General features: G+C 43.3%; 1 protein-coding gene across 2 annotated transcripts in view; it reads left to right on the top strand.

Moving 5' to 3' along the window:
* Window positions 1–27,235, top strand: part of AGMO (alkylglycerol monooxygenase) — a 278,867-nt gene that overhangs the window by 239,344 nt on the left and 12,288 nt on the right. Inside the window, exon 13 of one of the 2 annotated variants that reach the window (XM_030550695.1) lies at window positions 2,884–2,976. The exons of the other annotated variant lie outside the window; for it this stretch is intronic. Coding sequence (XP_030406555.1) covers window positions 2,884–2,889 — 6 coding nt within the window. The 3' untranslated portion in view covers window positions 2,890–2,976. Of the gene's footprint in view, window positions 1–2,883; window positions 2,977–27,235 lie in introns of those variants that run through there. 2 annotated transcript variants of the gene reach the window in all.

The following is a 27,235-nucleotide window of genomic DNA, read 5'->3' as shown; positions in this document are numbered from 1 at the left end:
CTATCAATCTGTTTCTTCACTTTAACAGGCGGGTATTGTAGTTGTAAGAACGCTTGATAGAGATCTTGTAGGTGTTTGTCTGAGGGGTTGGAGTAAATGTGATTATATCATAGAGCTTGGCTGTAGACAATGGATTCTGTGGTATGGTCTGGATGAAAGCTGGAGGGAATAGGGATGTAGGTAAGTATAGCGGTCAGTAGGTGCCACAAGTACTCCTGTTCTTTTTGCAGATACAGACTAACACGGCTGCTACTCTGAAACCAGTTTTCAATAAGTTTTTCACAGTTTGTCCCCATCTACAATGACCAATTAAATTATGTTATATTGTGGTTTATCGCAACCAGGTTTGAACACTGTTTTTCAACACAGTTCAACTGAACAGTCTGTGCTCGCATTTGGCCTCTTTGCAGATCAGTAGGAAAAGGCTCTTTTGTCATGTAGATGCCAAATAACTTCTGTATGTTTTGTTCTCTACTAACTTAAAAACTCACTGCAGTGGTTATCTTAGTATTTTCATACATCCTGTCCTTAAAATCTTTAAAGTGCTCTGAGGTTCAGAAGAAGGGTATACTCACCCCTTCCCATAAACCACTCTGCCTCATACCAGGACAGCCCTCTCAATGACCAAACCCATTAGCAAGTTTCAAAACTAGACTCAATTCCAACCCAAACCCATTGCTCTAAAATTTTCTTGATGTTAAATGTATGATCCCCCTACCAGTTGCCAGCTGCTTCCTTCTGACCTTTCTGCCCTAGCCCACCCTTAAGCGAGGCTCCAGAACTTCCCACAGATCTCCTCTCCAAGAAAGCATCATGCTACCTCTGTTCTCCCAGCTCCTGATTGCTCCCACTAACCCAGCCATTAGTACACATTTCTGTTTCTGTGTGTCATCCTGCTGGAATTTAGATAGTGTTTGCAGGGTTATATTGTTATGGTGGTATATTTAAGTTGGGTGAGCAGCATTACCACATTCACTCTTTATAGGGAGGAATTTCCTAGTGATCCACTCAAATGCTCACAGTTTCAGTCACAATAACCCAGTGAGGGAATCCCCACGTTGAGAGAGAAAAAGGTACAGAAAAAGAGAAGAACACTAGGCAATTAGGCTATAATGATGGACTATAATTGATGGAGTTGAAGATTTGGGGCTAGATCCTTGGCCCCATTAAGGCTTCTTCATATTGCTCCAGCAGGGCAAAGCAGTCTGAAGAACAGCCTAACTTGGGAATTCTGGCATAGGGCTGATGTAGCTGATACCCAACATGCTCCCCTCCACCACCTAGATATTGGGAGTGTAGTCAGAGAAAAGGGGCCATTGCCAGGATGCCCTGGACCTTAGTGATCCCTGACTGGCAGGATAACCCTGCGAGTGATTTTATAATTGATCCAATTTACAGCAGTGCTGACACTGCCATAAATTGCTTTTCAGAATGGGCAGGGCAACCCAAAGACTAGTAGGGGAACAGCATAAAGGTGGACATCTGGTTTATGGACGTCTTTGTGCCTTGTTCCCAAAGTGCGTAAGGTGCCAAACAACTGGTTATGAAATTTTGGTTCAAAGAATGCGTCAAGGACGGAAATTATCACTAAATCTTTCTCTGCCCTAAAGAAAAACTAAGAATGATGTCTTTTCGAAAAAAATATTTTTCTCTAAGGGTAAAAAATGATAGAAGGTTAGCAAGGAACATTTCAATTACCAGCGCAGGCTGTTCAAGACCAGAATAGAATTCTTCAAATTAGTTAGCTCTTTCTACATAAATCCATTGTACTATAGTTTCTGTTAATGCTGCTGCAGTAAAGTGATCAGATTGTTTTCTCTAGAACGTCATTATCCCAGGGTAAGGATACATTAAACTCCTTCACTCCATTTGGTTTCTTGGTATTCCTTTTGAATGCCTTTCTACATTCCAATCAATGCTCATATGCTTAATTTGCACGTGCTTAAGTGCATGACTCTATTTGGGCCTTAAAGGATTGCAGATGTGTATATACCTCATAGAGAATATCATAGATCTGTCATTCCTCCTTTAGTTGCATGATCTTTCAAGTATCGTATAGATACAAATAATCTTATTGTCTTCACTGAAAATCTTCCTGCCTCTGGATAATCCACTTTCCTTCGCTCAGGGTAAGTCAATTACAGCACTGAAAATGCAAAGCTAAATCATTCTTACAGCATGGAAAATGCCTTTGTTTGTGCAAACTCTTTCTGGTGTACTCTTGTTTGGGAATTATATCTTGCCTTTTCAGGAGGATTGGATTTGCTTATATATTTTTTTCTCCAATCGCTAACTAGTTGATTATCAAATCAGTGGTTGACTTTCTTCTGAGTCACAGATTTTTTCCAATTCTGTTGAACTTCTCACCTTTTCCCCAGTTCTGTCAGAAATTGTATTTTGGTGAGCTGAATACTTGCCTTTAATAGCACCTTAGATGTTATGTATAACTCCTCCACTTTCCTGGCCTCTCTGACATTAAACACTTTTAGAAATGTCCTTACTTGTTCTTTTGTTATCTCTGCCTGCTGTATTCCATATTTTCTCTGTATTTCATTCAGAGGCCCCCAGTCAGGAGTGATAGTACAAACATGCTGACAGTAAAAAGCAAAACAGATGGAGAAAAGAAGTAGTAGTCAGGATGGCGGGGAGAGGAGGAACAGGCTTATTAAATGCCATTATCTTACAAGTGAAAAAGTACTGAGAAAATAAAAAAGCTACACTATGAAATACTGTGTGATCAGAGAGTCAGCCCCACTTTAATGTGTTATGATGAACCCTCCTGTTGAAAATGCCAAAAAAATTGTCTGATACTAGGGTCCGTTCTCCATATTTGGATCTGAACACAACCTCAATCCTTTTTTTTTTTTTTTTTTTTTTTTCCAGATTTGAAGAGAAAGTATATCAGATCCAATTTGTATTCTGACCTGATTAAAAAGCAAATCTGAATGTAGAGCTGGAAGCAGTAGTTTTCACTATGGCAGTTGTAAAGTAAGAGTGAGATGGAGAAGAATGAGGGTCCCCAGGGACCTATTCATTTGTTGGGAATGCTGCAGGAGCTTCTTAAACTGGCAACAGAGCATTGGAAGTCTTCAGAAGCCTAATAGACTTCCGGCAGATGGCATGAAATTCCACACAGCTGTCTGGGCTGCATGCAAGACCTACCTAGGCCTGCACCCAGGGGCGGCTCTATGTTTTTTGCCGCCCCAAGCACAGCAGTCAGGCAGCCTTTGGTGGCGTTTTTGTGGGAGGTCCTCCGGTCACGTGGATTCGTTGGCAGCTCTGCGGGTGATCTGCCGGTCCCGTGCCTTTGGCACACCCGCTGCCAAATTGCTGGTGCCTGGAGCCGCCCCTGTCTCCAACTCATGTAAACCCAGATTGTCCTCTACGTTTCTGCAAGCAAAGCAAGCCCAGATCTGGATAAGGTAGCTTAGGGGAAGTACTGGAAAGAGGAGATGTACTCCCTTTTTGGAATCATTATCCCCTCACCCATCACACACACCCCTTGCTTCAATCCAGCTAAATTTTCTCTTTGGAATTCTGTGGAGATTTGTGGGGCAGATACAGAACAAAGGAACTACCTCCTACATGGTTATGATATAAGATATTATAAAAAATTGATCAACCACAATCGATTTCCATCACTTAAGTCTCTAGCTCAAGGATGTGGCCTAGCTAGACAAACTGAGCCAACTAGTACCTGAAATTGTCCCCTGGTCATTATAGTTGGCATGAAATTCTGCACTGATTCAGAAGGCTTGATATCCGCTTGGATTTTAAAGTAATTGAGCACTATCATACCACACTCATAAAAAGACCTGCTCATTGAGGGGCTTCACAGTGCAACAGAGTGAATAATATACTCCGTTCTAGGACTCGCATGGTAATCCATGCTGAATTTAGATAATAACTATGTCAGTTTTCTGAAGTATTGGAACTTGGTAATGATCGCTAGAATTACTATTGTCATTTATTTACTTCTGAATTTTAACTAATAGAAATGGCATTTATTTAACACTAAGTTTTTAAAAATAATATTTTGGTAAATCTAGTTTGTCTTTCAGCAGGATACTTTGCTTGCATACAAAAGCTATACTAAATTCAGGTCTGAGATGTGTCCAGACTTTTATGACTTTTGAGATAATAGAATATCCAAGCTGAATTCAAACTGTTTAAATGATGGTTTATTCGTGAACAATGATTGATCTGACATATGACAAACAGTATTTTTAAAAATGGCTAACAATTTAATTGTAGTAAACCCTGTTGATTAGATCACCACTTAAGCAGTACTAAAAATCTCAGAAACAGTTTATGTTCATTCTGAAAATAACTCTTCTGGAACACATGGTGTATGATACAGCATATTGTGATCTTTTTAAAATAACACTTCATCATTAGGAATACACCTCTTCAGCTGATGAGCAGATAGTGTAAGTGTGTGGGAGGGAAACAACTTAAAAGAAAAGTAATAACAACTGTTTTACAAAAACCTTATCTGGGCTTTCATCTGTGGGTTTTTTTTTTCCTAATCACTTGAGTCCCAAAGATGATATTAGTGAAGGCTAAATATTGTCAAGCTGACTCACTCCTTATGATGATGTAGTAATCATAGATAGTACAAATTGTATCTTTTGTTATGGTAAAGTTTGAATAACAACAAGCCTTAGAAGAGGTGTGGCTTATATTTGTAAACAATAATTAGAAACCTGTGAAGCTCAAATGAAAAGCCAGTGGGTCAAATTTATCCCCAGTGTAACTCAGCTAGAGTTACACCAGGAATAAATATGACCCAATCTGTCAAACATATCTTGGGAGGTTTGTTGTGTAAAGCAATACAAATTAACACCACTAGCAGCTAATTTATTCATCATTCAAAACATCACCACTGAGTATACAACACCCACAACACTCACTCTTGCAATGTTAGTGAATTTGGATACAGAAAGTTACCTTACTAAAAACTGGCATTCTGAAAGTGTTCAGGCTGGTCTTCATTATGGAGAGATGGATGCTGCTGCAATCGATGCAGAGTGGTCTCCGGTCGACCCTGGTACTCCAACTCCCTGAGAAGATTACGGTAACGTGATGGGAGAGTGTCTCCCGTCAACGCAATGCAGTGAAGACACCGCAGTCAGTCAACCTAAGCTACATTATTCACGTAGCTGGAGTAATGTACTTTAGGTCGACTTACCACTGTAGTGAAGAGAAGCCCTTAGTGTTGAAATTTTTAATTAATTTGATGGAGGCATTTTTTCATAGAACATGTGTGTCATAAACAGATAGCTAAGGGTTAATGTCTCTTTCACCTGGAGCACCTGACCAGAGGACCAATCAGGAAACCGGATTTTTTCAACTTTGGGTGGAGGGAATTGTGTGTCTGGGTCTTTGTTTTCTGGCTGCCTGCTTTCTCTGAGCTTTGGAGAAGTAGTTCTACTTTCTAGTCTTCTGTTTCTAAGTGTAAGGACAAAGAGATCAGATAGTAAGTTATATGGTTTCTTTTCTTTGGTATTTGCATGAATATAAGTGCTGGAGTGCTTTGATTTGTATTCTTTTTGAATAAGGCTGTTTATTCATATTTCTTTTAAGCAATTGACTCTGTATTGTATCATCTTAATACAGAGAGACCATTTGTATTTTTTCTTTCTTTTTTATATAAAGCTTTCTTTTAAGACCTGTTGGAGTTTTTCTTTACTTCAGGGAAATTGAGTCTGTACTCACCAGGGAATTGGTGGGAGGAAGAAATCAGGGGAGATCGGTGTGTGTTGAATTGGCTAGCCTGATTTTGCATTCCCTCTGGGGGAATAGGAAAGTCCTTTTTGTTCCAGGACCGGGAACGGAGAGGGGGAGTCACTCTGTTTGGATTCACAGAGCTTGTGTCTGTGTATCTCTCCAGGAGCACCTGGAGGGGGGGAGGGAAAAAGGATTATTTCCCTCTGTTGTGAGACTCAAGGGATTTGGGTCTTGGAGTCCCCAGGGAAGGTTTTTCAGTGGGACCAGAGTGCCCCAAAACACTTTAAATTTTTGGGTGGTGGCAGCAGGTACCAGGTCCAAGCTGGTGACTAAGCTTGGAGGTTTTCATGCTAACCCCCATATTTTGGACGCTAAGGTCCAAATCTGGGACTAAGGTTATGATATGGTGTAGCAGCGGGTGGGATATAGACAGAATCCAGAAGCCAGTAGGAATATTATATTTTTCTTTTCTCTGCTAAGGGCTTTTTAGCAGAGAGGAACAGTTGGTTTTAAAAGGGAACCAGAGAGAATTTTTTTTTCTGCTCTCTCTGGCAGTTTGTGGCTTGCATGTTAAGCAAGAAGCCATTTACCAGACTGTTAAGGGTCTTTTGTCACACAGTAGCACTCCCATTGAGAGTCATACCAGCACTATATAAATGCAAATAAAGTGGTTTTTCAGGTTTACTTGACATTGAAGATTAGCTAAAGGCACTGTTGCTAGGCAGACTTCAGGAGGCAACAGAGAACCTGCAGTTCAGAGGATAAACACCGGAGGGCACCCCAACACAAGAAAACAGGAATCATGACTTCTAAGGCAAAAATTAAGGCCGAAGAGCAATTCAAAGAAGCTGAACACAGGCGACAAATGGAGAAAAAAGAAAGAAAAAATACAAATGGTCTCTCTGTATTAAGATGATACAATACAGAGTCAATTGCTTAAAAGAAATATGAATAAACAGCCTTATTCAAAAAGAATACAAATCAAAGCACTCCGGCACTTATATTCATGCAAATACCAAAGAAAAGAAACCATATAACTTACTATCTGATCTCTTTGTCCTTACACTTAGAAACAGAAGACTAGAAAGTAGAACTACTTCTCCAAAGCTCAGAGAAAGCAGGCAGCCAGAAAACAAAGACCCCAGACACACAATTCCCTCCACCCAAAGTTGAAAAAATCCGGTTTCCTGATTGGTCCTCTGGTCAGGTGCTCCAGGTGAAAGAGACATTAACCCTTAGCTATCTGTTTATGACAATGTGTATATGTGTTCAAGTTATAAAACCAGATTTTCAGAAATATGCATATGTATAACTGTCTTGGGCTTAGTAATTGCATATGCAAATCACCAGTTGACATTTTAACTGGCTGTTTGCATGTACAGTTAGCACATTTGCACATGACTTTGAGGTAACTGTCTACATAATTAAACAGATTTGGATTTTATCTCCAATTAGTGTATTTTCTAGTGCTGTTGATCCTGTTTTGTCCCATTGGTTGCTACCATGGTATACCTAAATAGCGAGGGTCAAAAATAATGAGAAAGATTGTCACCAAAAAAATCTGTTGAAATTTCAAAACTATTGACTAGGTCTATTAAGGTCTAGCAGTAGTAAGACCAAAGTTAAGGTTACAGACTGAATTTACAGAGTCTGAGTCTGAGTATCTAATCTTTTTTCAAAACATGTTTTTTGTAAACATGCCATAGAGAATCTGATAAATAATAACATCCAAAACATAGTGGTTGACAGTCTATCCTGTGCCTCTTGGGGCATGTCTGCTCTGTAGTTAAAAACGTGTGGCTGGCCTGTGCCAGCTGACTCGAGCTTGTGGGTTGGGCTATGGGCTGTTCAACTGCAGTGTAGAAGTTCAGGCTTGGGTTGGAGCATGGGCTTTAGGACCCCGCAAGGTGGGAAGATCCACCTCTCGCTGCAGCCAGAGGCTGAACATCTACATTCTTTGCTTCAATCTTCACAGCTGAAGATGATAGGGAGGTTCTCAAACCTGAGCCGTCCTTTGTAGGTGACAAATCTAAGAAATTGTCACAGATTCAAGTGTCACTAGGAGGTTTTGGAATTAATTGATAAATTTAACAGTAACAAGTCACCAGGACCAGATGGCATTTATCCAAGAGTTCTGAAAGAACTCAAATGTGAAATTGTGGAACTACTAGCTATGGTTTGTAAACTATCCTTTAAATCAGCTTCTGTACCCAATGACTGGAAGATAGCTAATGTAACACCAATATTTTAAAAGGGCTCTAGAGGTGATCCCAGCAATTAACAGACCAGTAAGTCTAACGTCAGTACAGGGCAAATTAATTGAAACAATAGCAAAGAATAAAATTGTCAGACACATAGAAAAACATAAATTGTTGGGCAAAGGTCAGCATGGTTTCTGTAAAGGGAAATCGTGTCTTACTAATCTGTTAGAGTTCTTTGAAGGGGTCAATAAACATGTGGACAAGGGGGATTCAGTGGACATAGTGTACTTAGATTTCCAGAAAGCCTTTGACAAAGTCCCTCACCAAAGGCTCTTTCGTAAATTAAGTTGTCATGGATAAGAGGGAAGATCCTTTCATGGATTGAGAACTGGTTAAAAGACAGGGAACAAAGGGTAGGAATAAATTGTAAATTTTCAGAATGGAGAGGGGTAACTTGTGGTATTCCCCAAGGGTCAGTCCTAGGACCAATCCTATTCAACTTTTATTCATAAATGATCTAGAGAAAGGGGTAAACAGTGAGGTGGCAAAGTTTGCCGATGATACTAAACTGCTCAAGATAGTTAAGACCAAAGCAGACTGTGAAGAACTTCAAAAAGATCTCACAAAACTACATGATCGGGCAACAAAATGGCAAATGAAATTTAACATGGATAAATGTAAAGTAATGCACATTGGCAAAAAATAACCCCAACTATACATACAATATGATGGGGGCTAATTTAGCTGCAACTAATCAGGAAAGAGATCTTGGAGTCATCATGGATAGTTCTCTGAAGACATCCACGCAGTGAGCAGTGGCAGTCAAAAAAGCAAACAGGATGTTAGGAATCATTAAAAAAGGAATAGAGAATAAGATGGAGAATATCTTACTGCCCTTATATAAATCCATGGTACACCCAGATCTTGAATACTGCATACAGATGTGGTCTCCTCATCTCAGAAAAGATATAATGGCATTAGAAAAGGTTCAGAGAAGAGCAACTAAAATGATTAGGGATTTGGAACGGGTCCCATATGAGGAGAGATTAAAGAGGCTAGGACTTTTCAGCTTGGAAAAGAGGATGCTAAGGGGGGATATGATAGAGGTATATAAAATCATGAGTGGTGTGTAGAAAGTGAACAAGGAAAAGTTATTTACTTGTTTCCATAATATAAGAACCAGGGGCCAGCAAATGAAATTAATGGGCAGCAGGTTTAAAACAAATAAAAGGAAGTTCTTCTTCACACAGTGCACAGTCAACTTGTGGAACTCCTTGCCTGAGGAGGTTGTGAAGGCTAGGGTTATAACAGGGTTTAAAAGAGAACCAGATAAATTCATGGAGGTTAAGTCCATTAATGGCTATTAGCCAGGATGGGTAAGGAATGGTGTCCCTAGCCTCTGTTTGTCAGAGGGTGGAGATGGATGGCAGGAGAGAGAGATCACTTGATCATTACCTGTTAGGTTCACTCCCTCTGGGGCACCTAGCATTGGCCATTGTCGGTAGACAGGATACTGGGCTGAGTGGACCTTTGGTCTGACCCAGTATGGCCATTCTTATGTGGTTTTGAGAGCCCCTTTACGCTGCTCTGATATTTTTTGCATAGAATGGGGGGGACATCTCTCTATGATTTTTGTCATTATGCTAGTGCAGATGAATATTATAAATCTACTAAAGAGGTGGAAGTGTCGTGAGACAAGTTCTTAATTTTGTACTGTAACATATCTGTCTTCCTAATCATGTTGGCTTATATGAAATAATGGAAGTAAGTACTAATATTATGTTATGTAGGAGACATCCATATGCAAGCTACTGTCTCATTGTTTAATAATATGATTGTGATTAAATTCTCCCCACGATGCACATTCTCTCTGTGTGTGTCTTCCTTTGTCTCTTGTTATAATTCTGAGAAAAGAAGGAGCATTTTGTCAGTTTATTACTTTAAAATGTGTCACACTTCCGCTGTTTGGTTTGTAACTAATATTCATAGTACACTAGACAAAAACAAACCATGTTTGTCGTGGGATGGCTACCCCACACTGGCAGGAGAAGGATTGAGGCAGCCTTGGAGAGGCTGTGCAGAACCCAGCCAATCAGGAAAGAGTTTATTGGGAGAGCCAGTCAGGAGAAGACTTGCTAGAGCAGCCGATATATAAAGGACTGCTCAGCAGAGAAAGGAGCAGTCTTTTCCTGGAGGGCAAAGGAGAAGAACTGTCTGCCAAGGAGCACCGGAGATACTGCAGTACTGGGCAGGGTAGCGGACCAGTAGGGGAGCTCTTAGCTGGCAATGGCCAGACAGGGAAGGTGCTAGGACTGTGAGGGAAGTGGCCCAAGGAAAATAGGCAGTGGGAATAGGAGGAGGGGCAGTAAGTGGCTGCCAGCTATAGGGTCCCTGGACTTGGACCCAGAGTAGTGTGTGGGCCTGGTCCATCTCCCCCCCAACACACACTCACCCTGCCACTTTACCCCTACTTGCCAGTGAGGAGAGTGGCCTAAGTCCAGACTGCAGTTTGCCCCTGAAGCCAAGGGCTAGACTAGAGACAGCAGTTGGCCACTGAGACGAGTGGAAGGACTGAGGACCTCCTGTCCCCGGAGAGGTGGGAGACAGCAGGCTAGGGCACAGTTGGAAATATATACACCAGTGCCCTGATTCAGCAAAGCATAATGCTTTGGTAAATTGCTGGACCTGGAAGGGCCCAGCACAGAGGTGGCCCAGTTGGCATTTGTCAGCTTTGTCTAGTCTCTGAATCCATCCTTGGAGAAGTGCTTGTGTCTAAACTGTGCTTGTTTCAAATAAGTTTCCATTCTGTTTTAGATTCTGTCTTAGATTCTTTAGCATTCCTAAAGAATTTTGCTACAGTTTGATCTGAATTCCTTATCCTCAGAATGTATTGGTTTTGATTTCAGCTTCCAGAGATAAATGTCTGTTGTTATTTTCTTGTCAGTGAACACATTTTTTTGGAGGGAGAAAATCCTCTAAAATTAAACAACAAAGGAGACAGATGAAATCAACTGGAAATTCAGTCCTCACAAGAGAGGGACTTGTTCTATTTTGTTTTCAAATGCAGTTATTATAATCTTGTCTGAAATCTGAACTTTATCAACTACAAGTAGTCTGTGTGGGGGGAGGAGGGTGAGAGAAATGTGTGTGGAGAAATATCTTTTTGAATGTGTTCCACTTTCCCATAACTCCAGTTAGGGCCCCTGATAAAATTATCAATGAAATGTCCTAATTTGATCCTTAAGCAAAGAGATGTTGTCCTATGAATCATTTGGGTTTGTGGGAGGTAACAATATAGCTAACTGAACAGGAATGGGACCCAGATGTTTTTGGGAAAGCTGGTTGCACTGTAGGCTGTGTGCATTACCTAACGTAGGCGACCATATGGAAGAAGAGGTTGGAAACATCCCATTACAAGTCATATATCACACGTTGACAGCACGGATTCCAGCTTGTTTTTATTTAAATCATGAAAGCAGCTGCTCAGCTGTCCAGCTGTATTAAATTTAACCCTTTTTTAAGCAAATGAATTTAGTTTGATGCAATAGTAGACAAACAGTTTGGTGGGCTCACAGCAAAAGCAGTGTTGGGGGATCACATTTATTTTTGGCCCATAATTCACTCTCATGACTACAATTGGCTAAGCCTATTGCTGAGTTACAGTGACAGTGAATAAACCCTAATAAGCCTCTCATACTGGGGAGGACACAGAGCAATGGTAAATATCAAAGCTGATATTGAGCAAGGGTCAGCAATTGTAATGCTAGTTTTTATGTGCATGTGGGTTGTCTTTAAATTATTTTCTTTTTCATTTTTGGCCACCTTTTATTATAAGCCCATAGAAATCCTTCATATTACTATTTTATCCTCTTCCATCTATTCCCTTTTTCTTGACTCTACTCTTATTGTTTCCCTCTTTCCTAACTTTTCCCTCCTCCTATCTTTCTGTGATTATCTGTTTTCATCCCATTCCGTCTCTTATCTACTCTCTTCCTCACACTTTTAAAATCAAGATTAGATGTTTATGTAACAGGTATGCTCTAGGAATTATTTCAGGGAAATTCTATGGTCTGTTTTATACAGGAGGTCAGATTAAATTATCACAGTGGTCCCTTCTGACCTTGGAATCTATGAATCTCTCCTCTTCTCTCTTCCTTCTCTTTGTATCTGACTCATCTCTTTTCTCTCTTCTGAGTTTATTTCACCCTTTGTATCTGATATGTGTGTCTCCCCTCTTGGCTCCTCCCTTCCCTGCTGCTCCCTCTCTTCCTTTACACGTGTCTTTACTTTCCCTCCTCACTGTACCTTATCTTTCCAAAGGATTCCTGCTTTCTAACCACAAGGATTGTAACCAAAACATAAGACCTCCAGGAAGGAAGATGTAGAAGGTGAATACAGATCCTTTCCATCCCTTCTATTCAGGACCCAAGCCAGTGGCCTGTTCTTATTTTGGATGGCTTGGGTAGGTAGCAACAATTACAAATTTATATCTAGATTTGATAGCTAGAACATTGCTGCAGCTGTGAGCTGGTGAATGTCTTTCGGGCCCCCAACAAAAGAATGAAGGGAACACTAAGATTTGATGTGCTCCATTGCTTGTGCCTGGTGACCACAGTTGCATGCAGGCATTTGCCTCATTTTCCATTTAAAGAGGGTTTGTCCACATCTCCCATGAGATGTCCTGATGCAAATCAATCTGCACCAATCTTTCTGACATAAACAAAACCTGGTGGTTTCTCGGCAGGGTCAACAACGAGCTGTTTGTTTTGAGTGGTCAGAACGCTCCATGTGGCTCTCCATTGAGTCTCAGCATTGAAGTTGAGTGTAAGGGTTTTCATGTGGTTCTGTAGGGTTTTTTGTGGTAGGGGGGAGGAGCTGGGTTGGGGGAGCAGCAGAGGCACAGCTGGAAGGTTTCCTCCTCCTCCCTTTCTCAGCGTCTGGCTTGCAGGTGGCAGGGAGCAGGGTGGTTGCTGTTTTGCAGTGAGGACTGTTGTCAAATGTTGACTGAGTCTGAGTGTTCTCTCAGTAAGCTGTTCTAGTTTTGGGCAGATAGCTGAAACAGCAGACCTCGATCGAACTGCCCAATGAGACCTCCAGATGTGATTTAGTATCAGAGACACCCAGCCTGGTTTATTGGTGTTGAAGCACAGTACTGATATCCCACAGACTCTACTGGACCACTAATACATGTATGCCCATAATAAAGATCAGCTCAGTGAAAGGCAGGACTTGTCATTCCCCCCTTGGCCACACAAAGACACTCTCTGACACCCCTCTTTATGCACCGATATGAATAAGAAACATATTGCCCCTCTGACATAAGTTACCACCCTTTACCTTGTACAGCTCTATCCATCGCACTGTCATCGTAACTTTCTCGTAAGAGAGGTAAACATGTTCCTATTATCTTTGGGGAGTGTGTTTGTACCATACTTGATATTGGGGTGTTCTGGCCATCCAGTGCTAGTACTAGCTTGCATTGCCTAGTACTTAGGAATGTGTATTTTTGCAATACTTGCCAAGTTCTATGAACTGCAAGCAGGCATGTTTTATAACAGGGCCTGACTTTTGCTCACAGCCTGACTTTTGCTCACTTTGCTTTATATTAGTAAGACTTGACCACTACTTTAGTTTAGGTCTCAGGCATCATACTGGCCCCTCATACCATAGGACCTCAGGCTCACTCTTTCTACTACAGGGAGTATTGGGGACCCTCCCAGTGCACTGAGCTGTTCCCTCCATCTCAGTTGCTGGCGGTGAAGTGTGAGTATGCCATTTTGCAGTGGAGGGTCTGGGGACCCCCCCTTCCCAGGCACTGGCCTGTTTCTTCCCCCCACTCCCATCTCCGCTCTCTGTGCTAGGAGCCCATCCATTGCAGGCTGTACATGGTGCCCACCCCAGCCAGCCATCCCTCGCCAGGGTGGAGTATGAAGCTGCCAGCAGGTGCATCCTCAGCCTGTCCCCTGCAGCCAGGCTCGCACAGCCATTTTGCCCACTGGGGGCTCCCCTGCCAGGGTCCCCCTGCCCCATTCCCTCAAAACTTGGGATTCCCCCATCCCCACAACTCCCTCTCCACAACAAGGTTGCCCCACCCCTTCCAAAACACCCGTAACTCTTCATAAGCCACAGCCCATCCCATTCCCTTCATCTTCCCATGAGACATCTGCCATCAGTGTCCTCCATCTTGGACCAAACTGGTGTTGGTGTCGACCCCTCACTCCTCTGCTTCAGGGCCAGGCTGGAGTTCTCTGGGGAAGAACTCCTGCTCTGACTGGGGTAATAGGTTCTGTCTCCTTTCTCTGCCCTCCGTCTCTACCCAGCTGGAGGGGGTGCTCTCCCACCTGCTACATGAGAACTGGGCTCTGAGGGCTCAGCTGGTGCTGTGGCAGTCCCAGGAGGAATGTGTAACACCTACCACTGGTAACATGCAACAGAAAGGGATCTCAACCACCCCACCCCCCGCCACCAGCTCCCCCTGTTGTATGGGGTCCCCTGCTGACTCCAGCCCTTGAGCCCCGACTGCTTTTACTGTGCAGGCTCTGTCAGGCAGGGCAAGTGAATGGGCTGTGTGCTCTGGAGCTTCACTGAAGGGCTAGGGTCAGGAGAGGAGGGAAAAGATGCACCCCATGCATATTGGTCTGCTTCCCCCTCCCCAATATAGAAGTTAATCTATGCCTATGGGCAGAGGGGATGTCTTGAACTGGGGTTTTCCACATCCCATGTGACTGCTCTAACCACTCAGCTAAAGGTTATAAGGGAAAGCCCCCCAGCTGTTGGTGTGGAGTTAGGTGGCCTCCAAGCCCACCTGCTGGATCAGGCCCCACACATGACATCGGCAGCTGATCACCTGTCTTTTCCTGGCTTATGGATCAGTCTGGGGCTGAGGTGCAATATAGACACCTGGGTGCCAAGAGCGAGGCAACAGCGCACATGCCCAGAGGCAGAAACTTAAATGGCTAGGGGACTTTTACTGAAAAAAATGTAGGTGCTAAACAGGTGTAGGCATGTACTGGCTTAGGCAGCAGCCAAGGTGGAGTTTTGTAAATTGCAGTGGAGCCTAAAAAAGGGATTTGAATGCTGTCCCTTCATTAATCTAGCCCCTTTCCTCTGACCACAGGTGCCAACTTTTTCCTTTTCCCCAGGGATGCTCACCCCCGCTTCACCCCGAGGCCCCACTCTGCTCCTTCCCCCAAAGCTCTGCCCTCGCTCCACCTCTTCCCACCCCCACTACGCCACCTCCCCTATCAGCTGTTTGGTGGCACCTCCACTCCCATCAGCTGTTGGGGGGTGGCAGCAGCCTCCCATCAGCTGATGAGCAGTGTGGGGAACAGCTGCGGCTCTTTTTTTTCTGTGGGTGCTCCAGCCCCAGAACGCCCCCGAAGTTGGGGCCTATGCCTGTGACATTGAGAGTGAAGGTAGTCAGAGCAGTTATGGTGCTCTGTACATTTGTTAGTTATATACATACACATTGTGCTCATGCTTCTGCACTCTCATTATAGTACTTCTGTTCAGAGTGCAAGTGAGGTCAGGACATAGCCCAAAGTGTTTTTTTTAATTATTTGGTATGTTAGTTGGTTGTTTTTTATTGGAAATTTTAGCACGATCATATTGGTTGATATACAAGGCAATGACAAAAGGTTGGTTTAAATATACTACAGCTGTTGCAAAACACTGATAGGCAAAGCCTTGATGTATGATGTTACCATTTTTGTTTAGGTTTAGTAATTGTTGCTTGATATTATTTTAATATAGAAAATATATAGTTCACAGAGATGTTGTATTGTTGGATAGAGTTGGGTGATTAATGCAAAAAGTTTTCCAGGAATATTCTAAATTTTTTAATGAACTCACTTGGATTGCATTTATGTCCCTTTTGTGAAAATGAATTTTAAAAGCAAAAATGCTTACAAAAAGCAAATTGTAAACTTAAATTTCCCAACAGTAATTTCAAATGATATAATGAACATCACTGATGTTAGGAATTTTATAGCTGAATTCACAATTTGAAATTAAGTATTATTGTCTGCTGGTTTCTTAGATTATCCAATCTGTAAATGAAACAGTAACACATGACTCAAATAACTAAGTGATGACAGGAGAGATTTTGACTTTCAGATGTTACATCTGGTCCAGTAACCCACTGTACAGTCACTGTACAGTAGAAAGTGGCCCCAATCACTAGGTCTCAGATGCTTCTAAGCTTCCTGGGTGTGGGTAGAGTCTTGTCACTGTTTCCAGCTCTCGGACTACGTCCCAGGTAAATCTAGGGTTGCCAGGTGACTGGTTTTCGACCAGAACACCCTGTCAAAAAGAAACCCTGGCAGCTCCAGACAGCACTGCTGACTGGGCCGTTAAAAGTCCAGTTGGTGGTGCAGCAGGGCTAAGGCAGGCTCCCTGCCCTGCCCTGGCACCTCACGGCTCCCAGAAGCAGCTGTCATGTCCAGCTTCCAGGTGCAGAGGCGGCCACAGGGGCTCCGCGCACTGCCCCTGCCCTGAGTGCCAGCTCTGCTGCTCCCATTGGCTGGGAACTATGGCCAATGGGAGCTGTGGGAGCAGCACCTGCGGGAGCCATGCCTGTGGGAACAGGCAGGGTGCAGAGTCCCCTGGCACTTCCACCTAGGAGCTGGACATGCCAGCCGCTTCCAGGAGCCGCCTGAGGTAAGCACCGCCTGGCCAGAGTTCGAATCTCAAACTCCCTCCTGCACCCCAACACCTTGCCCCAGATCGGAACCCCTCCCCACACCTTAACTTCCTCCCAGAGCCTGCATCCCACATTCCCTCCCACACCCAACCCTTAGCCCCCTCCTGCATCCCAAGCCCCTTATCCCTAGTCCCACCCCATGGCCCACACCCCTACCCCCTCCCCAGCCTGGAGCCCCCTCCTGCACTCCGAACCCCTCAGCCCCAGGTTGAATCCCACTCCTGCACTCTAAACTCCTCATCCCCAGCCCCACCCCATAGTTTACACCCTCAGCCCTCCCGCACACCAACCCCGTACCCAGCCCGGAGACTCCTCTCGCACCCTGACCTGCCTCAGCCTGGAGCCCCCTCCCGCACCTTGAACACCTCTTTTCTGACCCCACCCTGGAGCCCACACTGGCCGTTGGAGCCGTCACTCCCTACCACAGTCCAGCCCAGTGAAAGTGAGTGAGGGTGGGGGAGAGGAGCGATGGAGGGAAGGGAGGATGAAGTGAGTGGGGTTATGGCCTCGGAGAAAGGGCAGAGCAGGGGTGGGGCCTCAGGGAAGGGGCAGGGCAAGTATGTTCGGTTTTGTGCAATTAAGTTGGTAACTGTAGGTAAATCTGAGGTTTGTCAGTGTTTGAGGTTAAGCACAGTCCTTTCAGCCCTCTCTCCCACCACAAGGCCATGATATTGGCCCACTGCACAGAGCAGAAACCTGCTCTTAAATAGTATCTCTTTTCTCTCCCCCTACTTCCTCTCCCCCTCCTGTAGAAAGTTCCTTGTTCCATGGGGTGGGCTTCCTTGTAGTTGAGAGACAATCAGAGTCTGTGGTCCTAGACTGCTGTATTGATGGCTTCTTAGGATATGTCTACACTACAGGATTATTCCAATTTTACATAAACCGGTTTTGTAAAACAGATTGTATAAAGTCGAGTGCATGCGGCCACACAAAGCACAATAATTCGGCAATGTGCATCCATGTACCGAGGCTAGCGTCGATTTCTGGAGCGTTGCACTGTGGGTAGCTATCCCATAGTTCCCGCAGTCTCCCGTGCCCATTGAAATTCTGGGTTGAGATCCCAATGCATGATGGTGCAAAAACAGTGTCGCGGGTGATTCTGGGTAAATGTTGTCACTCATTCCTTCCTCCGTGAAAGCAACGGCAGACAATCATTTTGTGCCCTTTTTCCCCTGGATTGCCCTGGCAGACGCCATAGCATGGCAACCATGGAGCCCGTTTTGCCTTTTGTCATTGTCACTGTATGTGTACTGGATGCTGCTGACAGAGGCGGTACTTCAGTGCTACACAGCAGCATTCATTTGCCTTTGCAAGGTAGCAGAAACGGTTACCAGTCATTCTGTACCATCTGCTGTGCCATTGTAAATTGGCAATGAGATGACGGTTATCAGTCGTTCTGTACCGTCTGCTGCTGTCTTGGGTGCTCCTGGCTGGCCTTCACTGAGGTCGGCTGGAGGCGCAAAGACAAAAATGGGAATGACTCCCTGGGTCATTCCCTCCTTTATGTTTTATCTAAAAATAGAGTCAGTCCTGCCTAGAATATGGGGCAAGTGTACTAGAGAACCAGTGTATCAGAGAACCAGAGAGCACAGCTGCTCAGTGTCAGATCCTGCAGAAATGATGAGCTGCATGCCATTCATGGGGGGTGCCCCTGCAACAACCCCACCTGTTGCTTCCCTCCTCCCCCTATCTTCCTGGGCTACCATGGCAGTGTCTCCCCCATTTGTGTGATGAAGTAATAAAGAATGCAGGAATAAGAAACACTGAGTTTTTAGTGAGATAAAATGAGGGGGAGCTGCTATGATAGTCCAGGCAGGACATTAAACGGTGGGGGGGGAGAGGAGTCCAGCCTCCCGCTGCTATGATAGTCCAGGCAGTACAGAATCTTTTCTTTAGACATGAAAGGGGGAGGGGAGGCTGATGGAACTCAGCCCCCAGTTGCTATGATGAGGACGGTTACCAGCCATTCTGTCCCATCTGCTGGGAATGACCGGGAGTCATTCCTATTTTTACCCAGATGCCCCCGGCCGACCTCACCTGAGGACAGCCAGGAGCACTCACGGGTTGATGATGAGGACGGCTATCAGTCCTTTTGTACTGTACCGTCTGCCACCAGGGAGGGGAGGGGAGAGGATGCTGCTGTTCAGTGCTGCATCACTGTGTCCACCAGCAATATGCAGTAGATATAGGGTGACACTGAAAAAAGTCAAGAAACTATTTTTTTCCCTTTTCTTTCACCGGGGGGAGGGAGGGTAAATTGACGAGATATACCCTGAACCACCCCGGACAATGTGTTTGACCCTACAGGCATTGGGAGCTCAGCCAAGAATGCAAATACTTTTTGGAGACTGCAGGGACTGTGGGATAGCTGGAGTCCTCAGTACCCCCTCCCTCCCTCCATGAGCGTCCATTTGATTCTTTGGCTTTCTGTTACGCTTGTCACACAGCACGGTGCTGTGGACTCTGTATCATAGCCTAGAGATTTTTTTCAAATGCTTTGGCATTTCGTCTTTTGTAACGGAGCTCATATAGAACAAATTTGTCTCCCCATACAGCGATCAGATCCAGTATCTCCCGTATGATCCATGCTGGAGCCCTTTTTGGATTTGGGACTTCATTGCCACCCATGCTGATCAGAGCTCCGCACTGGGCAAACAGGAAATGAAATTCAAAAGTTCTCGGGGCTTTTCCTGTCTACCTGGCCAGTGCATCCAAGTTCAGATTGCTTTCCAGAGTGGTCACAATAGTGCACTGTGGGATACCGCCCAGAGGCCAATACCGTCGATTTGCGGCCACATTAACCCTAATCCAACATGGCAATACCGATTTCAGCGCTACTCCTCTCATCGGGAAGAAATACAGAAACCAGTTTAAAGAGCCCTTTATATCGATATAAAGGGCCTCGTTGTGTGGACGGGTGCAGGGTTAAATCGGTTTAACGCTGCTAAATTTGGTTTAAATGCGTAGTGTAGACCAGGCCTTAGTGATAGTGCCTTCAACAAGGTATCAAGCATACTCCTGAGAAGGGAAGCTATCTGGAATACAATAGGCTGCCCTCAGACAAGTTTAGACATGTTCAATATATAATTTAAAATGCAGTTCATAATTTGATACAGACAACCCCCACTCTGGCACATCAAATATTTGCGATGAACAGTTTGATTTGCAAGCCAAGAATTATTCACTAAAGAGATTCGCAAGTAATTTTGAACAATGAATAAGTTTGAGAGCTCAATTTGTTCCCAGAAAAAGAGGAAAATTGTTGTATAAGTATTCCTTCTGAGTATAATTGTAAATATATGTAATTGAGATGCTATAAACTATCCCATAGAAGTACAACATTTTCAAAGAATTTATGCAGAAAAAAGTGGAAAGCAAAATCAGAGCCTAGTTTTTTTTATCCTTTGTGTTTATAAATCCTCATTACTACCTGTAATAAGGCTCCTGTCATATCAGGCCCACACAGGAACCTCAAAGTACATTTTTGACAGAATAATTGTAGATGCACATGCATTCACCTAAATCCCACATATACAGATTTATAATAGGTATCATAATACACAATTTATTTTCTTTTTAATACAGCCCTCGCTCCTCACGACTCTCAAGTTTAATTTCCACAGCATCATGATGAAACTCCCACACGATTTGCTTTTTTAATGAATACAGCCCAGTGCAGTTCTTCATAAACAAAAAAATTACGGTGGTGGAGGAAAATCTTTATTACAATTTCTAAATTGCTTGCGTAATAGGCTTGAGGAAATCACTATGCTAATGTTAGGCATGATATTTCTTTCCCCTTTGCTGTACCTCAGCTTATATCTCTGTTGGTATACAGACCATAGTTTAGTTTTTTCAGGACTTAGATATCTGTCCCTCTGTTTATATTATTCCAAATTAAATCTCTAAGAGAACAAAAGTGACACAAATCTCTAAAGGAAAAAGTTTACTAAATTTATATATCTGTATGTATATGTGTGTGTGTGTGTTGTGAATATTGTCAAAAACAACTTTTTAAAGATAATACTTTCAAGGGGAAGAGTCTTAGTATTTGTTACTACCACAAGTTCAAATGCAAAATATAATTATTCATGGGCATGTACATATGCTCCCCAAGGTCTCTCCTCTGTCCCTTCTCAGGATATGCTTACACTGCAGCTTTCCCAGCTTGGGCAGACATACATGTCCTACCTCTGCTTGAGCTACCATGCCAAAAACAGCAATGTGGCTGTAGCAGCATGGGCAGCAGCTTGGTCTAGGCACTGGAGTATATTCCTAGGATCTCAGATGGGGTTGTATTCAGGTGAGCGGTTAGCTCGAGCCACTGTGTGTGCCATGAAATGACTCTGTTCTTACACGCTAGCTCAAGCAGAGTTAGTGTGTCCACATCTACCCATCGGGGGAATTATATTTCCCAGGTGCAGTATGGACATAGCCATGGTCTCTGTAGAATGGTATCCAACCCCCTCTTCAGGGCATGCCTGATTCTTAAATTTGGGAAACAAGTGCTAGTCCCATGGTCTCCTTCAAACTCTCCTTGAGTCTTTGCAACATCAGTCTGCAATTTTCACAGCCTGCAGCAAATTCTAGTTGTCGTCATCTTTTACAGTGTGGTGAGAGCCTGCAATCTAAATCCAACAAATTGGTAAAGTCCTTGGAACATAATCCTTATAGCAGACCCTTCTGGTCCTTGAGCTACTCCACCACTGAGTTCTTTAGTCTAGCTTTGACTTCTCTCCTATACATAAATTTCTCAGCCTCCTCTTGAGTTCCTACTAGTTCCACTCTTGAAGAGTAACTCTGGATATATCCTACCGGGCTTGTAACCGGGTCCTTTCCTCGGCCCTCCCCTTGCTGAAGCTCTTTGCTGTCCCAATAAAGCACTACGAGCCTCTCCTTGTTGCAGCACCCCGTGGCTTTTATTCACACAAAGTTCCCACTACCAGTGATACTATTTACAGAGCTTTACAGGTCTTACTGTCTCCTCTTTTACAGGGAGTCTGCCCCAGCCTGGAGACTGCCCTTTCTCTGGCCATTCCCCCCTGTTCTCTGGCTGTCAGCCAGCCTTTATGGCCCTTCAACCTGCAGGCCCACAGGTGCGGCGAGTTCCAGAGGCCAGGCACCAGACTTCTCCCCAGCCCCAATCTATTTCCCCTGATTGGGGCTGGCTGAGCAGGAGCTAATTAGGTGCCCTTGCAGCAGCACCCTGCTACAGGGCTGTTTTGCCCACAATGGAAATCACCAAAGTAGCTTCAAATTTTTAATGAGCACACTGAGTGTGCCCACTACACCCAATTTCTGGATGATTCTGACTTCTCCAGCAGTCACCTTGTCCAGCTTCAGACACGGGGCAAGGAGGGAGGACAGAAGCCATTTCCAGGAGGAGCAATGCCCTGAGACTGGAATAGAAGAAAATTTTATCGAGGCAATCTGGCTGTGATTCTTCCCCCACCCCACTTGGAGACATTACACAGAGATAGGGAGAATTATGTGTGGTGGCACCAGAGGGTCGCCTACACCAACCCTGAGACTTCGGGGTTTTGGAGAAAAGGACTATAGTCATACAACAGCCGCTCCCCGAACTAAGACATCAGGTGGGGTAAGAAGTGGCCTAGAGGAAGATGAACAGGAGCTAGGCCAAGTGTAGGCCAGCCCGCACTGTCACACTTTCAGAACACTGGGCCAGGACCCAGAGAAGAGGGAGGGCCCAGGTCCTCCTACCCATCCTATATTCCCCCGCATCTAGCCCTGCGACAGACTGGACCAGGACTTTATCGACAAGGAAGCCAACCCAGCTGTCCAGGGATCCTGGACATGTAGAATGAAAAGAGTTTGGGACAGCAGGCCCTGACCACTGGGCCTGCTGATCAAACTAACAGTCCCACTACGCAGTCTATCAGTTTGAAAAACTGATTTCATTATCCATATGAAAGACAATAAACAAATGCATATTAGCTTTGAATTTTCTCTCTCTCTCCATATATATACACACATACATATAATTTGTAATTCACCCATCATTATAGGACTGAATCTAGGTATCCAGAGAGTCTTCAGGTTGCTTCATCTGAAGGAACCAACCAACCAATTTATCCACAAGTGAGGCCTAATCCAAAGGCAGTTGAATTCAAAGGAAGTACTTCAGTTCACTTTAAAGGCCTGTGTCAAATGTCTGTGCAAGAATAAATCATTATTTTGTATTATTCATTACGGGACTGGGACTGTTCCTTCCTTCTGTGGTAGGAGAATCTTACCAAGATCCTTCCTGCTCAGTTTTGCACCCTTTGCAAGGGCCTCTCCCAGTCACAGCCCTTCTTCTGGGGAAGTGCAGGAAAGACTCCCATTGACGTCAGTGGATCATGATTAGTCCCATAATAAGACATAAAAATTAAGAATTCAAACCCATCGTGTTGCAGCTCAAAATCCTGTGTATAATCTCTTAAAACATGTACAAGTTAATGTGTACATTTAAGTAATAAAAAAATCACTTTTACTAATAAACCAAAACAATTTATTAACTACCATTTGTGACCAACCTTTTCTATAGTATGTCTTTATCTTCATCATCCATTCTCCCTTAATTTACATATATATCATGGTAACCTATGACATCCCCTTCTCAGTGTTATAACCTAGTGATTTTTTTTCTTACTTTGTGAAGTGAGACGGCAGCCATTTCTGTTTTACAACTATTTCCCATGCTATTTTTTTCAAACCATCCTGCCTGTCCTTTATTCCAAAATGATTTTCCTTTAATGCTGTCCTTACAATATCTGTAATAAATCCCTTCAGAGATGAACCACTCTTGTCCATCAATAATTGAGAACAATTCCCTTAGCAATCATTAGAGGACACAGAGGTCGTGCTCTGAACTGATTGTAATACTCTCTCCTGAGGTTTGATCATCATCTGTTGTCGCTACATTACCACTGTTATTGCTATAAAATCTTATATAAAATTACCTTCCTGCCAAGCCATTTTACCCATCTGGACATAATTTGGTTTCTGATGCAATATTCATTTTTTTCATTTTTAAATGACTGGGTTCTGATCCTGTATATCCTTTAGGTCAGTACTTCCATAGACTTCGGTGGGTCCTCATGTCAGTAAGGCCTACAATATCAGGCCCTACTTTACAAATATACTATTTTTGTCAGAGGTGTGTGTATATCCTTATCACCCCCCAAGTCGATGGTATGTATGATACCACTGTGATGCTTTGGGGAACTTGGGTGTTGGTGTTCATTGTTTGTTACTTGCAAGGCAAGGTTTGGACTGGAAGAGTCCTGAAGAGTTTGCTGGCAGGGCAGACAAGCTGATGTGTCAAGAATCAGGCACACATCTTAGCAGAAGCAAAAATCTTACTTGCTGATGCTGAGAGGGGTTACACAGAAACTCATAATTCTGGGAACCTCAGCAGATTGTCACAACCAAATTCATTTCCAAGTTTTCTTTGTGGTTCAAGATTTATATATGCAGGCTTTCAGAGGAAAAAAGCAATGTTATAAAACTTCTAAAAATATGCTTTGGCTGACATATATGTATAGCTGCAGAAGGTCCCCACAGTGATATTGCACAAAAGAGCTAAAAATAAATGTAGCTTTGGAAGACTTACTGATCCGATAAGCTTTAGTAGAAGGACAGCTAGAAGATAAAAGGAACTAATACTGGAGAGTATTTTTAAATAAGTGAAACTAGAGAGAGACATAATACTATGTCTGTTAATTAGATGTCAGCAAAACCATTTTGAAGCTTAATAAATGAATATTGGTAATAGATGAAAAGTGTGGCATGGTAATTTAAATTTGAAGAAAGATTTTGGGCCTTATTCTCATTTACACTAGGCTGCTTTACACCATAGGCCTCTTTACACTGTGAGAGTGGTGTAGTGGAGCCTTAGTGTAAATGAAACTTTAGGTCTTAATTTAAGCACATTCTATTGCACACCAAAGTGCAGAAACACGAAACACCAAATTAAGACTATCAATCACCTCTTGCTTCCCTGCCATTGGTCTAACAGCAACGTGATCAACCCCTTTGCCTCCTCTATATTGCTGTCTATTATAATGAAAATTACTACAAGCTCCATCCCTACATCCTTTCCCCCCAAAAAAGTGCCCTTCCCAGCCCAGATTCACTCACCCCTAGGGGTTCTGTCCGGAGTGACAGCAGCCTTTCCCTAATGCTCTATTCCTACAGTAACAATTTTGTGCTTCGTCTACTTGATTTCTTCTGTCTTTGAGGGTGTGGTGCCAGGCTGCATAGCTCAGCCAGGAGAAGTTGATCCAAATTGGTCCCAGTTCTGTTCCTCATATTTGGCTGTCCTATGGTCTAAAAATATCACTCTAGGTATGACCACAATAGCTGCAAAACTTCCCTGGACAGCCCCCAGAGTAGACCATACAGACAAATTCTCAGAGGACATCTGCAAGGAAGTCATCAACATTGTAATTCTGGCAGCTGAATTTTGACAAGGTTCTGGGACTCGGGTACCAGCTTGGGAAAGCAGGAGCAAAGCTGTAAGTGTAAGTGCCCTGGTATCCTTTTCCAGCCTTGGAGTCAGATAGACGTGGAAAAGATGTGTCTCTCTTGGTCTTGGTTGGCAGTAGCAGGAGTTTCATTGCACAGCAGCCTATTTGAACAAAATGTCTTCATGAGCTGTGGAGAAGGAAGGAAGAAACCTACAAACTGCTCCGTGGCTGTTTAAATAGCCGGTTGCAGACCTTCATGAGACACGAGCATGAGACATCTTGCCTGGAGGGTGCCTTGTCTGGCTCACAACTAGCACTTTGACACTATCCAGCAGTCTCACAGAATCCCTTCACTTGAAGAAGACTCTTTTGGTCCCTTCCCTGTGGCCTCAGTAAAGTGTGCTTCAGCCTCAGAGAGCTGTGATCAAACATCCCTTTAATTGATCAGTGTTGTTACAGTAAGCCATGAATGCTTGTTGTAGCACACTGTCCCCCTCTAGGGATAGGCCAAATAAAAATTGCTGAGCCTGCTACAGCTATGGCTAACAGAGAGGTGTCTTTTAGCTCAGGCAGTAGCAGCTCGTGCATTAAGAGCAAAAGGGCCCATGTTTGATCCTCGCTGCCGATGGCCTACCCCAGGGCATTGGTGTTATGTTATTTTACATTTTCTGTTGTACCGCTGGTGCTGAATCACATCATCTTGCTTTGCAACTAACTCTTCTGGAAGCGCTGCACATGAAATACCTGGATCAGTGCATGCTGATGGTGCTGAAAATAATCAGCACTTTCATGGAATTTTTGGTACTCAAAGCAATTTTCAAGAATTAACTAGCCCTCACAGTACACCTGTGAGTTGGTAGATAAGTGTTTTTTTCCATTTTAATATGGGGAAACTGAGGCAGCAAGGTAAAAGTTGACTAAATGAACATTTCATGATGGCAGCCAGGTGCAACTGTGAGCCAGTGCAACAGAGGAGCAGTTTTTAAAAAATCTTTAAGGTGAGTTGAAACTTAAGTGGGTGATAAAGTCCTGCTTTTCTTAAATGTTGCCCTACAGCATATGTATTTTCAGCCAGGGTGATCTCTGTTGGTTCACAAATTGATATAGAAATCTGAAATCAATTCATTTTCATTATTCACATTCTATCCTGCTATATGCACGTAAGATATAACTATAATCAGTCTGGTCTTGGCTGACCTTTCATGAATTATCAATGCATTGCTTTAATTTGTTTAATTAAATCTAATATTGAAAATACTTTAGATGTCAAATAACACTGTTTGAGGAGGGGGAATTAAAAGTGTGTGGAGGAAAGTTAGAATAAATTTACCTGAGAACGTTGTAAATTGTCCAGATCAGGGAGTCTGCTGATAGTCGTGTCTTGTACAGCTCTCATCTGATTCTCAGCTCTTAATAAATAAATGACAATTATAACCAAGTAAGTGCAGTAAAATATTACAGCCAAATTCATAGCTTGTGTAACTCCATTGAAATCAGTGATGTAGCTAGTACTGTAAAATATAATGGGCCAAATTCATAGCTGGTGTATCTATCAGTGTATCTTCATTGTCTTCACTGAGCTAGATTAGGAATAAATAAGGCTCAATATTTCAAATTCAGATGCACATTTTGACCTTCATCCTGCAATTTAACATAAGAATCTAATCTTCTGTAGGCAAAGTGGATAGGATATATATGTAAAATAATTTTCTGTATAAGTTTGAGATCTTTTCCAGTAATATGTACTATCATTTTTCTTGGAATAGCCTCTGCTTTCACAATGAAGGGCTTTATCCTGGTCATTAAATTTCTGCTCGAGATGGGGAGTGTTAGGGCATGCTCACACCTTTTTTTTTTCTTTTTTTTTATAGTTTGAAAGCCAGAAAAAATTCTTTTGAATGTTTTCAGTGTTTATGTAATCAGTACCCGTGTTGCCAAGGCTTACTTGAAACAGCTGGATGCCTGCTGCTTTCCTCTCCCTTTGTTGGAACTCCCGCCAGAACAGGTAGTCAAAAACGGAAAGTAGGGAAAAATCCAGGCATCTGTGCTCTCTCTCAGGAAAACAGCTGTGGCTTCCATAGGAAGCACTTATTTTTTCCCATCAGCCAAGACTCTGGATACCCTTGGGTCCT

This window comes from Gopherus evgoodei, chromosome 2 (assembly GCF_007399415.2).
Source record: "Gopherus evgoodei ecotype Sinaloan lineage chromosome 2, rGopEvg1_v1.p, whole genome shotgun sequence".
In the NCBI taxonomy this organism is placed as follows: domain Eukaryota; kingdom Metazoa; phylum Chordata; order Testudines; family Testudinidae; genus Gopherus; species Gopherus evgoodei.
The sequence above is the reverse complement of the archived record's forward strand: the minus strand, read 5'-3'. Positions and strand labels throughout refer to the sequence as shown.